A 13,611-nucleotide genomic window follows, 5' to 3' on the forward strand; every position below is an offset into this window, starting at 1 on the left:
AGTGAGAATAGTACTAATCAAAGTATGAAGCGAGCATGATCGTTGTTTGTTTGTTCGCATTCGAACAAACGGATGGCGGTCAAACTTGTTTCATAGCTTGTTTGATAATCTAATTTTTTGTGTTATTTCATTGAAAAAGGCAGTTAGGTATTATGCATGCGGCCTATGTCGCCCAAATAGCTCGTGAAAACTCGTTTTGGTGCCATAAAACTCGTCTGAGAATTTAGAGTTGTTTATAAAATCAGGAATGATGCTTGGAGTCCCTATTTCTATAATCTACCAAAATTTTCCAAAAAGGGCCTATCGAAAGATCCTAGACGTGCTGCAGCTAGAGCCGAGCATTTACACAGAAAGTGTTTAACGGTCAGTCTCTTTGGTAGTTATGTCTTTACAATTTCTGTACTGGTTATTATGCAAAATACACATCTCATTGGACAGATCGCAATAAGTTTATAGGTGTTAGCCTTAGATCTACTCTGTAGACTGCTTGGCCTTCTTTCATTGTTATCTGGCCATGCAGGTATTGAAATTTTACAGCTCGCAGTGCTCTTCTGCTTTTGCTGAGCTTTGTATACGTCTAGGCGCGTGCCTACTTCGACGCTGATTATTCCTCACATTCCTTCCGCTGAGCCCCTACGTATCAGCTCATCAACCATCTCATGACCTGATATCCAAATAATGTATATCTCTAGAGTGTCGGTTAAAGCAGCTAAAATTTGCTTCTGTGCCTTTTCTAGCTTTGAGCTGTAGTATGGTGCAGCTAACGTCTTTTGTTGTTTGGCTGTCAGAAAATAGATACGTTGACAGTTATGTTCGAAACCTCGAGTGATTTTCAGGTTTGCCTTTCACTTAATAGACAGTATAGTTAGACGGCAGTTTGAATAACCTGGAAATTTTTAGAGAATGCGAATAGATTCCAGCCTCACACCTACATGCCTACCTACCAATAGCTTACCCGCTGATGGCAACGGTGTGGCTTATCTATAGCTTATAGATTCACAGTATTCAATTTTTGCAACGTTCGAAAAACTTGTTTCTGGTTCTTCTTCGATAAAACTGATATCGAAACATCAAGGGCCGCAAAGTTTGATTCAGCTGATATTTCTGAACACTGCTTGCTTTTATTTTTGTACGTTGCCTTCTGCGCACCTTTTTTTGTTTTTGTAACAGTACTTCCCCTTGCTTAGTCAGTAAATTCAATAAGGGAAGTAGAAGTTAAAAAAGGGTAAACAACAAATGACTGAAACAACATTCCTTGACCGGGTGAAGCAAAACCTACAAAGGGTAAAAAGGCCCGCCGCTTGGTGGAATGGAGACCAGCACGTTTATTACGACTAAAAGTGCGGATAGGGCTATTAAAGCTGACTAGAAACCCGGTTGACCAGTTCGGAGTATAGTCGAATGGTTAACTGGAAGTAAATTCTGTGGCTTTACTGGCCTTTCTGACCCGAGGAGATCGCCTTTTCCTTGGGAATAAATATGAAGTTTTGGGTCAGAAGTTTAAATCCTGCATTTTCTTTCATTCGTGCCTTTATGAGAATGATATGGCGGTATTGGCTGCTGCCATTGCATTGAGGGATGTGCTGGCTTTACTGCCATCACTACTTGAAGAGGACGAGACGCGATAGCCTCCGATGAGATTTAAGGCCGAGCTTCTCTTTCAATTTGTGTCGTGCTCCTTCTAATTTTTCCTAGAAATTGGCGGCACGGGACCTACTTGTTTTATGCGGACTCCGAACGGCATCTGCAAGGCTGATGAGTTTTCACTGAGAAGCTTTTCATGGAGAAATACACTCGAAGTGCTTGCCAAACACTGCCGAGGGGCGACCCCGCTTAGAAAAATGTTCTTCTAATTGAAAAACCTTGTTTATAAAATTTTGATGTTGCCTTGTCCGGGACGTGAACTCAGGATCTTATATATTTATATATTTACTAGCAGACCCGGCAGACGTTGTTCTGCTCTACACTTTTTCTTAATCCCTTTATTCACTCTTCCCTCCGTCTTTTTAGCTTCATCTCCATCTTTGTCTTATTCTATCTCTTTCTCAGTCTCCTTCTCTCTTTTCTCTTCTTTCAAGTTTTTCACCTTATTCTTCATCTCTTATTGTCAGTCCCAGAGGGTGGTATGTATTTTGTCCCAGTCCCACTCCGAGTATCAGTCTCAGTCCCAGTCCTAGTCCTAATCCCAGTCCCAGTTTGTCTCTATTATACTTCCGGCAAAAAGCATCGTAAATACTAATATAGGCAAATTTATATACGAAATTTCAGGCAAATCGAATAGGACGTATGCAAATAAGTATGTGGGTATTATCAATTCATGTCTTTTTTCGGCTTCGCATGCATTTTATCAGTTTTGCCAGGTTGATGCGACTAAATCGAATATCATAATGAACTTCAGAGCTCTCATCAACAGCTTTCATTTGATATCCATAATACACACACATTCTAGCGGTATCCGGGTCCATGTTTTGGTCTATATTTCGAGACCCTAGTCACTCAGCGGTGTAAAACTTACTCTGTATTATAGCACTTATCAACAGCTTCAATTTGATACTCATAATGTAATTATACACATTCTAGGTGTATCCGGGTCCACGTTTTGGGCTATATCTCGAGACCCTATCCTCCCAGTTGTATGAAAATTATCCTGTGCTATAGCGCTCATCAACAGCTTTCATTTGATATCCATATTATATAAACACATTCTAGGGGTACCCGAGTCCACGTTTTGGGCTATATCTTGAGATCCTAGCCACCAAGTTGTATGAAAATTATCCTGTACTATAGCACTCATCAACAGCTTTCATTTGATATCCATATTGTATAAACACATTCTAGGGGTACCCGGGTCCACGTTTTGGGCTATATCTCGAGACCCTAGCCTCCCAGTTGTATGTAAATTATCATGTACTATAGCGCTCATCAACAGCTTTCTTTTGATATCCATATTGTATAAACACATTCTAGAGGTACCCGGGTCCACGTTTTGGGCTATATTTCGAGACCCTAGCCTCCCAGTTATATGAAAATTATTCTGTACTCTAGCACTCATCAACAAGTTTCATTTGACATCCATATTGTATAAACACATTCTAGGGGTATCCGGGTCCACGTTTTGATCTCAAGACCCTAGACACGTAGCGAAAAAAAGGTAGACGTTGGCCGATTCTCAGATCTACCCAGTATGCTTACAAAATGTCATGAGAATCGGTTCAGCCGTTTCGGAGGAGTTCAGCCTCTAAAACCGTGACAGAAGAATTTTATATATTAGATTTATTTATTTATTATATATTATATCTTCGGTGTGGAAGACGGAGCACGCTACCACTACACCACGGCGGCCGCTTCAAAATAGACTTAGTTTTATTACTCCACCTGGAATAAAGAATTATGCACAAGATAAGGGGTATAGCGACCCATTTGCTCCAAAAGAGAAACGCACTTGTAGCCGCTCCCTATAGCTGACTGACGCAACATGTTTTAGTCAATTTTAAAGCCAAATATTGTAGTGTCCCACTCTTGCTTTCCCGTGGTTCAAGCATCCAAAGGTATTGGCGATGGTAGCTATTTCATGAGTTGAGCTGTGGCGGAGTAAGTGCTTAAATAAATCCTCAACGTCGTTTGGACGCAGAGAATTATGCCGATCGTGAGCAGCCGTTTGGTGCCGACGAACATGCGTAGGTCTTGCGACCGCTGACTAACAAAGTTTTCTTATCACTTAACAATAGAAAGAACTATAGGCTGAGGATGGGTATTCTGACTGGATGCTGCCTTCTGACTTCACATTTGAATAAGCCGTCGAGAAAAGTTCTGGTCACAACGCTATGGACTCCCTAAGACTTCACACATGTTCGCGGATAGGCCAAATCAACCTAACCTGAACTAGGTTGATGGAATTTGCATAGGCAGCTGTTGGGTTGCCAAATTGGCTAGTGATTAAAAGGTCACTTCTCATATCTCTACATGGTTGCGCATATGTGAGGTCAATACAAGCACTCTTGAGGCTGGATGGAATACACAACAAACCATACCAAATTGCAGTTAATTGTGGGACCAATACGATATTTTTTCTATGCGATCTGCAAGATCAACAAATTTTCATGAAACTAATTCTCGCTTCACAATTTTCCGCAATTTATTAAATTATCTCTTCGCTTACAGAAAATGAGAACTGCTGTCGCGGCTATTGCATCGATCTACTTAACGCACTATCACATCGTATAAATTTCACCTTCGATTTGGCGCTCTCACCGGATGGACAATTTGGTCATTACACTTTGAGGAATGTGAGTTCGTCGAGCTCGGGTGCGATAAAATCGCGTAAAGAATGGAGCGGTCTAATTGGGGAATTGGTGAATGAACGTGCCGACATGGCAATGCCACTGACCATTAATCCAGAGCGTGCCGAATTTATTGAGTTCTCGAAACCCTTCAAATATCAAGGCATCACAATACTCGAAAAGAAACCATCACGTTCAAGTACTTTGGTGTCATTTCTGCAACCATTTAGCAACACGTTATGGATATTGGTAATGGTATCTGTACATGTAGTCGCACTGGTCTTATATTTGCTCGATAGGTAAGTGAGGTTGTGTAAAATCACCACCCCAATAACTAAAATCCTATCCAAGATCAATTATCAATACACTCAAAAACTATGATTATTGATCTTTTGACCACTACACTGCACCCTTTCCCCAACTACAAGACTTGTTTTTGATAAAAAATGCGTAAAAAAAAAAATGCTTACAACAACACAAAATTAACTATATTTCGATCTTCGCTAATCTTTCGTATCGCATACCGAAGCACTCTCACTCGCATTTCATATCTTTCCCAAATATTCAGTATCGTAGACTCCTTTCTATTCTAATCCCAAAAACTTTCAAGGTTCAGGTAAATGCAATAATTTCTACAGCTCTTAACAACTCTGGCGTCGCCGTGCTTGCGTGTGGCGCTTTTTCGTTCTTCCTCTTGCCCTCTCTCCTCAGATTTTCGCCATTCGGACGTTTCAAACTCTCACATGTGGACAGTCACGAAGAGAAGGCATTAAATTTGAGTTCAGCTATTTGGTTCGCCTGGGGTGTATTGTTAAATAGCGGCATTGGTGAGGGCACACCACGCAGCTTTTCGGCGCGTGTACTCGGTATGTTTTGGGCCGGTTTCGCGATGATCATTGTCGCCTCTTACACTGCCAACTTGGCTGCTTTTCTCGTGTTGGAACGTCCAAAAACTAAGCTAAGCGGCATAAATGATGCACGCCTACGAAATACAATGGAGAATTTGACATGCGCAACGGTGAAGGGTTCTTCAGTGGATATGTATTTCCGACGTCAGGTCGAGTTGTCCAATATGTATCGTACTATGGAGGCAAATAATTATGACACGGCTGAACAGGCGATACAAGATGTGAAGAAAGGGTGAGTTAGTAAAAGCGAGAAGACGATTTCTTTATTTGTGTACTACATTTGATATAATTCTTTAGAAAACTAATGGCTTTCATTTGGGATTCCTCACGCCTCGAATATGAAGCGTCAAAGGACTGTGAGCTCGTTACTGCTGGTGAATTGTTTGGACGTAGCGGTTATGGTATTGGTTTGCAGAAGGGATCACCTTGGACGGATGCGGTTACGCTAGCGATTTTGGAATTTCATGAAAGTAAGTTTAGGAAGTAAGTTTAGGAAGTTTATGAGGAAACAACGTTTGTTACAGCTTAAGGAAGGAAGTTTTAGATCTCGTCTCAGTTAAAAGGGAATTGATGTATCGCAAAATTGAGAGGAGGGTTCTTACGGCACAATATTCTAAATATTGGTGATTATTTCTTGATTATTTCGGTTCTTGTACAATGCCTTCAAGAAACCCTAGAAGTAGTAAGTGGATCTTAATCTGTTAAAAGTTGGATGAACTATTTGCTGCTGGGCATTCTGGTCGAAAAATTCGCTAAAGCTTTCCACAGTCCATGGTGGACCAAATTAATTAACTACCCCCAAGCTTCCAGCAGACAGATTTTAAATATAACCAGGAGGAGTAAGCTTGGACTGGAATTATGTATACATCAGATAATAGGAAAGGCAAGCGTGATCTTTGGAGAAAACTCTGCTATTATGTGGAAAGTTGCGTTTAACCCTTTACAAAAGTATTCGAGGAATCTGAGTAATTGAGGAATGTTAAAAGTGTTTGGACGATAAGCAGCAAGAAATCCCTAAAGCTTGTGATGGATACAAATTTTTCTGGTTTCTGATGTCTGTAGGAACGCCTGTCATATCTCTGCGGAAAACCCAACGAGTTTAGATTAATAATCATTTTATGCTTTACATATCTCCGAAGCGGGATGACATTATTTCTGCAACGCTCTACAGATGTCTGGGGGTATCCGGTCGCTACCGTTCACAAAAATTGCCCTAAACAGTGCAGCATCCTAAGTCATTGAAAGGTGGATAAGAGCGTTCAGACTAATCAGTCCCTCGTTGTCCTCCTGGAGCGCCTGATTGATTGTACATACGGGACAGCATTCAACAGAGCGATTACCGGCATATTAGCATGCATAATGCAAAGTCTGACGAACAGAAGTGTCTCTCCACTCGACTGCAAAGCTTGTTGAACTTTTCTATGCGAAAGAACTGTCTCAGCGTACTGATATACAATTCAGAGAAAGATGTTCCGAGGCACGATAAAAGTTCGTGTTAAACCGACGAAGTTCATGTTAACCTGTTGTTGTTGTTGTTGTAGCGATAAGGACACTCCCCGAAGGCCTTGGGGAGTGTCATCGATGTTGATGGTCCTTTGCCGGATGCAGATCCGGTACGTTCCGATAACAAGCACCATAAAGGTACTAGCTCCACAATATCGGGAACGATTTGGTATGACCACATGAAACCTTCTGGCCATACCTCCCTACCACACCCTAGCTCCCATCAGAAGTTCGGGGTCACCAGAGCCTTGGCTGTTAATGAAACCGGATTCGCCACGGGTAGGTGAGGTTGAAAATTCGGTTGAAGAAGCTATATATTGCGCTGGTAACCTCTTGAGAGGGTTGCTCTACACAACACATTGAATCAATTTGGTATTTTAGTCGCCTCTTGCGACGGGCTTACCTACGGCGGGTATATGTGTTCCCTGTGTAGTTCCCTGTGTTCCCTGTGTAGTTGACCTGGCAGTGCCGGTGACAAGAAATTTCTGGACATAGTGCAATCTTTACAGCGTTACCTGGATATAACAACTCAGCTCCATTAAAACGGAATGTAACTTTTGTCTGGTTAAACGCACTGGACACGTATAGCATTTTAAAAGGAAGGCCGTTGTTGTACCGTTGTACCACACCCGTCTTGCTATTTAACTCAATAATGAAAATACACCCGATGGGTATTATGGTAACGCAGCCGCTGACCTGGCACGAGTTTTGTCGGGAGCTAGAGGTATGCCATAAATCCAACTAACCAGTTCAATGTGAGGTTTTTCAAGTTGAAGTCGCCTCAATCAGATGTCTTCTCAGTAATTTAACATTTACTGAGATAGCCGAGCAGAAACGAAGACTCCCAACTCAGCAGTGGTCAAAGTGTTTGTATGGTCCGTCATGAACTCTTGATCGTTGATTCTGAATTCCCGCCAAGAATATTGAAACGTCAGGCATAATAACAAAACCAAAATTATTTTAATAACAATTTCTTCCACAGGTGGCTTCATGGAAGCGCTCGATAAACATTGGATATTCCATGGTAACGCACAACAATGCGAGCTCTTCGAGAAGACACCCAATACGCTTGGTTTGCAGAATATGGCTGGCGTTTTCATTTTAGTCGCTGCTGGTGTCGCTGGCGGTGTTGGACTCATCATCGTCGAAGTAATTTATAAAAAGCATCAAGTAAAGAAACAAAAACGTCTGGAAATAGCACGTCATGCTGCAGACAAATGGCGCGGCACGATTGAGGTACAGGATAGTCTTGAATTTCATATTACCTACGTAAAATTTTTTCTCTCGCTCTCCTCAGAAACGTAAAACTCTACGCACCTCTCTTGCTATGCAACGCCAATATAATGTAGGCTTAAATGCTAATCCGGGCACTATCAGTTTGGCCGTGGACAAACGTCGCTATCCTCGCTTGGGACCACGTGCACCCGAACAAGCTTGGAAGAGTGATGCAGATTTTTTGCGTAATCGTCGTTACTTGAATATGACCAACAATAAAGGACAAGTACAAGCACAAGCACCACCGATACATGCATCAATTGGGGGCGGCAAAATGCATTCACCATCCAATTTAATGCCGCCACCACCTCCACGCTACTCACCGGCATACACGAGTGATGTGTCACATTTGGTGGTTTAAAGAAATTATTATTAAACGCAAATAACGCGTTAACCATTACTTTTAACAGTTATTATTATTAATCAAGCAATTGATTAATTGAGAAAGAATTATTGGACTTAACCCATTAATTAATTCAAGTCACTATTTATTTGATTCGGCGGCCACCGTGATGTGATGGTAGCGTGCTCCGCCTACCACACCGAATACCCTGGGTTGACGCCCCGGGCACAGCAACATCAAAATTGTAGAAATAAGGTTTTTCAATTAGAAGAAAAATTCTCTAAGCGGGGTCGCCCCTCGGCAGTGTTTGGCAAGCACTCCGAGTGTATTTCTGCCATGAAAAGCTCTCATTGAAAATTTGTCTGCCTTGCAGATGCCGTTCGGAGTGGACATAAAACAAGTAGGTCCCGTCCCGCCAATTTGTAGGAAAAATTCAAAAGGAGCACGACCCAAATTGGAAGAGAAGCTCGGCCTAAAATCTCTTCGGAGGTCATCGCGTTTTACATTTATTTTATTTGTTTATTTATTTGATATCGACCAGCAATTCAAGAAATATTTTGGATTATTTAATTACTATTTTATAACTGTTATCAATATTTTTAATTAACGATTTTTGTTTGTTTAAAATTAGTTATTATAATAAAGTTTTTTAAGAAATATTTCGTATTTTGATTTTTTGATCCGAGTTTATCTTCTTAAAAGATGGATTAACATATATTGAGATTAATCGTGAAAAGTTAGCGTTGATAAGGCAAAATTTGATTAATAGTTTAAGCGATTAATCGATTACATACAACTTCAGCTAGACTAAAAATTTGTTCACGTTGATTTAACATCATTTATTATTATTTTTTGATTAACTATTATAATTTTTAAAATGCTGCATTGGTTTGTTATTTTTGGCTTAACTATTATCGGCTCATCTTTAATTGACGACTTTTATTGAGGCTCTTGTTTACAATCGATTAACCGACTAATCGACTATTCGATTAGTCGAGTAGCCACTTTTGCATTTTTTGCATTTTGCAATTTTGTAAATTCAATTTTTTGTCTAAAAATTAAAAAAATTTACTTGCAAAATGAATGGAATTTCGGTTTAAGTTTCGAGGATGCCAAAGAAGCAAAGTGCAAAATATGTGAGCTGCAGATGGCTAACAATAACTCCACAGCGGCGTTACAAATCCTAGAACTCATTAAAAATTACAAACAAAAAATTATATTCGAATGGTAGAATCTGTCACGTACGTATACGTATACGTATACAAACATCAGTGATAATCGATTATTTTACTTAACAAATTTTCCAATCGACTAATCCATTACTCGAATAATCGATCATCAAGAGCTCTAAATTTTCTTTCGCTTTAAACTTTGAACTTTTTCATCAAAGTTACCTTTTTTTAATTACAAATTTACCAAAATTCTTGAATATTTCCAAACTAAAGTTTTGATAGAATTTAATAAATTTTTTCGAATTTTATCGGACATCATTAAATCGTCATTTCAAAACTGAATTTTGTAAACAAAAACTTTTTTTAGTAGCTTCGTAAAGAAAAGAGTGAAAAATCTACACCTTTTCCAGTTTAAGTTCAGAATGTCCAATTTAAATTCGGAAATTTACAATTCAAGTTCAGAAAATTACAATTCAAGTTCAGAATTTTCATTTCTTGTTCAGAAAATTACAATTCAAGTTCAGAAAATTACAATTCAAAAATCAGAAAATTACAATTCAAATTCATAAAATTATAAGTATGGTGCTATTTTCAAAAGTTATTCCAATTCATACTACGCAATGTAGTACTTATATGTGACCCGGTCTATGAAAAGGTGGCTTATGACTAAAAAAAGAAATTGCGAGTAACAGCTGTTAAAGATAAACAATGCATTTCTTCAGGACGTTTGTGATCTCCGTTTTCTTGAGTCGTAAACCACCTTTTCATAGACCGGGTCACATATGTTATTTGCGGAAGTGTTGATGCTTTGTTGACAATGGTGGCTTGGATATACTGTGCCCCAAGTTTTCTTCAAGGTGTGAACATCCCGAGCTAAGCAATCAAACGGAGGTTAACTCTTTGTAACAAGGGCAAGAGGACGCTCCGGCCATGAAAGTACTTCAATCGACACTGAAGTTTGGAAGCAATGGAAGGGAGAGACCTCCACAGAGTTGCGAGAGGCAGGTGGAGGAAGACTTGATCTGTGCGCACAGTACTTATACGTTACTTGTGGGATTGTGGACGCTCCGTTGATTTCGTCACCACTGCTGTCATACTCAATGCAGATCAATACTTGTGACCTTTATATAGAATATAGCTGGATTTCCTTGTAACTGACCTCTTATGAGAGGGGGAGAGGGAAGAGAAGAAACGTTTCCTGACGAACTTTCTGAACTTGAATTGTGATTTTCTGAACTTGAAATATATTTTTCTGAACATGAAATGTATTTTTCTGCATTTGAATTGTAAATTTCTGAATTTAAAATGGATTTTCTGAACTTGAATTGGAAACTCTGAACTTGAATTATAAATTTCTGAATATAATTGGAAATTCTGAACTTGAATTGTAATTTTCTGAACATAAACTGGAAAAGGTGTAGTAGGACTTTGTTTTTTCTTTAAAAATTTTCAAAATATATTTTTGTATTTATTAGTTTTCCGATTTTATAATTTCTAGGCACACAATAATAAGCGATAGGTAACGCTTAAAAATTTCGGTACATTCTAATCATAAATATTCGATATTCAAAATATTAAAAACTTCAGGGTTATTTTTCGTACTGATCTGCCCATATACATTGTTTTGTACGCGGGTGGTCTTAACTTTTCCAAGTCCTAGACATTTTTTTGTTGTTATCTGGATGAAATTGAAAAGGAACAATGCAAATTTAAGAAAATAGATATTAATAAGAAAATGGTTAAAAATATATTTAGTTTGGCAATTCAACGCCATTTAAAATAATAAAAACACGATAAAAGGCTTGGTTAGGTTGGGTTGAACTAGCCGGTCCATGAGCACCTCACATAGACTGGCAAACACTAGAAGCTTCCTACGACTTAAGCAACTTTCTGCTTCTAGATCTGACAGCTGTATCACTCCTAATAGCTGGAGTCTACCCTGGCAAGCGCAGGGCACGAGCACAGGACGTGCTCGATCGTTTCCTCCTCCAACCCCCACTTCCTACATATGATTTCACTGGCCAAGCCTAATTTAAAGGCCAGAAGGCAATGTCCAGGCAGAATACCCGTCATGAGTCTACATTCCTCTCTTTTTAATGATAGAAGCAACTGTGTTAGTCTAAGGTTGTAAGACCTACACATAATCTTCGACACTTTACAGCCCCGCGCTTGAACCCAAAAGGCTAAGTAAAAGGTTGAAGTGTTAAAGTTAACAAATTTTCGGCTAAGTTATTATATTCATTCATTGCAGTATGTAAGTAATATGTCTGTACACGTAAATGAAAAAAATGTTAGAATTTAGTAAATGTGCTTTGATTGTCAAACAGCTGTTTAAATAATAGTTTTTTTAATACAATGAATTTCATATTTTATAACTCAATCAAAGCAAATTCAGTACCAGCCGGCGTTATCCCATCAGCTGATTTCTTCTTCTTGATAATTTCCAAGCAACGCCTTGCCACAGCTAAATGTCAGTCAAGGCGAATCCATACCAGGTGGTGGCAAAGCGAATTCAACCAATTTGCCGTGCAGAAGAATGTCAAGTCAAAAGAATATTTTCATAGATTTCGATTAACTGATACTTTGTATGGAAAATTATCAAGAAGAGGTAATCAGCTGTTGGGATAACACCACCTCTACTGAATTCGCCTTGATGTCAGTTAATCGAAATCAATACTAATCAAGGCGAATTCACTACCAGGTGTTGTTATCCCAACAGCTGATTGCTTCTTCTTGATTATTTTGCATACAATGCCTTGTACTACAATATGTCAGTTAATCGAAATCAATGAAAATTTTCATTTGATTTGACATTCTTCTGCACGGCGAATTGGTAGAATTTGCTTTGCTACCACCTGGTATAGATTCGCCTAGCACCACCTGGTGCTGAATTCGCTTGCTTTACATTTACTCAACCGGTTCTTTGCACGGTGGACGAGAAACCAAGAAACTTTCCACTTTCTCATTTTCTAAAAATTCCCAAAAAGTAATGAAAAAGTAATATAAAATATTTCCGATACAAAGAGTTCCAGTTTCAGCTTCGATTTTGCTTTCCTGCAAATAAGTGAAGGTAGGTGGGTAGGTAGGTAAAATGGCTACGAGTTGTTAATATAATCAAAAAATATTTGAAAGATCTCTTTTCAATAAACTACGCAGATTTTTCAGAAAGGGGCTTCCGAAGGATTTTAGACGTGTTCTAGCTAGAGTCGGGCATTTACATAGAAAGTGCTCAGCAGTCTATGGTAGTTACGTCTGTATAACATTTGCAGTGGTCATTTGGCGGAATATCCATATTTTCCACACGCATGCCTAAAACCCAATGACCGTAGACAGCTATAAGTTTATGGGTGTCAACACTAGATCTACGCAGTATATTCCTTGTCCTGCTGTCATTGCAGTCTAGCCACGCAGCTCTTAAAATTGCACAGCTCGTAGTGCACTTCCGCTTTTGCTGAGCTTTGTACATGTAAAAATTCCGAAACTCCCTTTTTGGCTGCAAGTGGAGGTATGCCTACCTCGGAGCCGCATTTTTCCGCTGAGCCCCTACGTGCCATATCATCTGCCATCTCATGTCCTTCTCTTTTATGACCCCGAACCCAGATGATGGATATAAGATTAGAGTGCCCGTTAATGTAGCTAAAATTTGCTTGCATTCCCTTACTAGATTTGAGCTAATGTATGGTACCACTTTTGCCTTATTTGCCTCGAGTGATTCGCAGGCTTGCCATGTCGCAAGGATTTCTAGCTGAAACACGCAACCGTATGACGGCAGTTTGAACCATGTAGAAATCTCTAGAGAATGCGCATATATTCCAGCCCTCATACCTGAGTCCATGTTGGAGAAGTCGCGATGGTGTAGCTTTGTATCCCGTAATTAGCTGGAGCCGCATCCCTGTTTCAATCATTAATACTTGGGGTACTAGTATTAACGCTGCATTTCGGAACTAAAACTTTGTTCCAGAATTATTTTAAGGATATTCTTATACACTATCTGAGTACCCCTCCAGCACCCAGATTTCCTGAGTCTCATATGACGTGCATATACATGCACGTCTATCAGAAGCAGGTTTAATATGTTGTCTAAAGTCGCCCTGGGGCAGGTGCGTCGGACTCCGGTTGCACCACCTCGT

General features: G+C 39.6%; 1 protein-coding gene across 3 annotated transcripts in view; it reads left to right on the forward strand.

Annotated features, from left to right (window-relative positions):
- Nmdar1 (NMDA receptor 1) overlaps nucleotides 1–9,322 on the forward strand; it is a 116,464-nt gene extending 107,142 nt beyond the window's left edge. For all 3 annotated transcript variants that reach the window (XM_067792020.1, XM_067792025.1, XM_067792032.1), the window contains exons 10-14: nucleotides 4,162–4,579; nucleotides 4,992–5,420; nucleotides 5,486–5,658; nucleotides 7,674–7,927; nucleotides 7,989–9,322. In XM_067792020.1, the coding sequence (XP_067648121.1) occupies nucleotides 4,162–4,579; nucleotides 4,992–5,420; nucleotides 5,486–5,658; nucleotides 7,674–7,927; nucleotides 7,989–8,327 (1,613 nt within the window). In that variant the 3' untranslated portion in view covers nucleotides 8,328–9,322. The remainder of the gene's footprint in view (nucleotides 1–4,161; nucleotides 4,580–4,991; nucleotides 5,421–5,485; nucleotides 5,659–7,673; nucleotides 7,928–7,988) is intronic.
- Nucleotides 9,323–13,611: the final 4,289 nt, after the last annotated feature.

The sequence above is a fragment of the Eurosta solidaginis genome, chromosome 1 (assembly GCF_040869045.1).
Source record: "Eurosta solidaginis isolate ZX-2024a chromosome 1, ASM4086904v1, whole genome shotgun sequence".
Taxonomy (NCBI): Eukaryota; Metazoa; Arthropoda; class Insecta; order Diptera; family Tephritidae; genus Eurosta; species Eurosta solidaginis.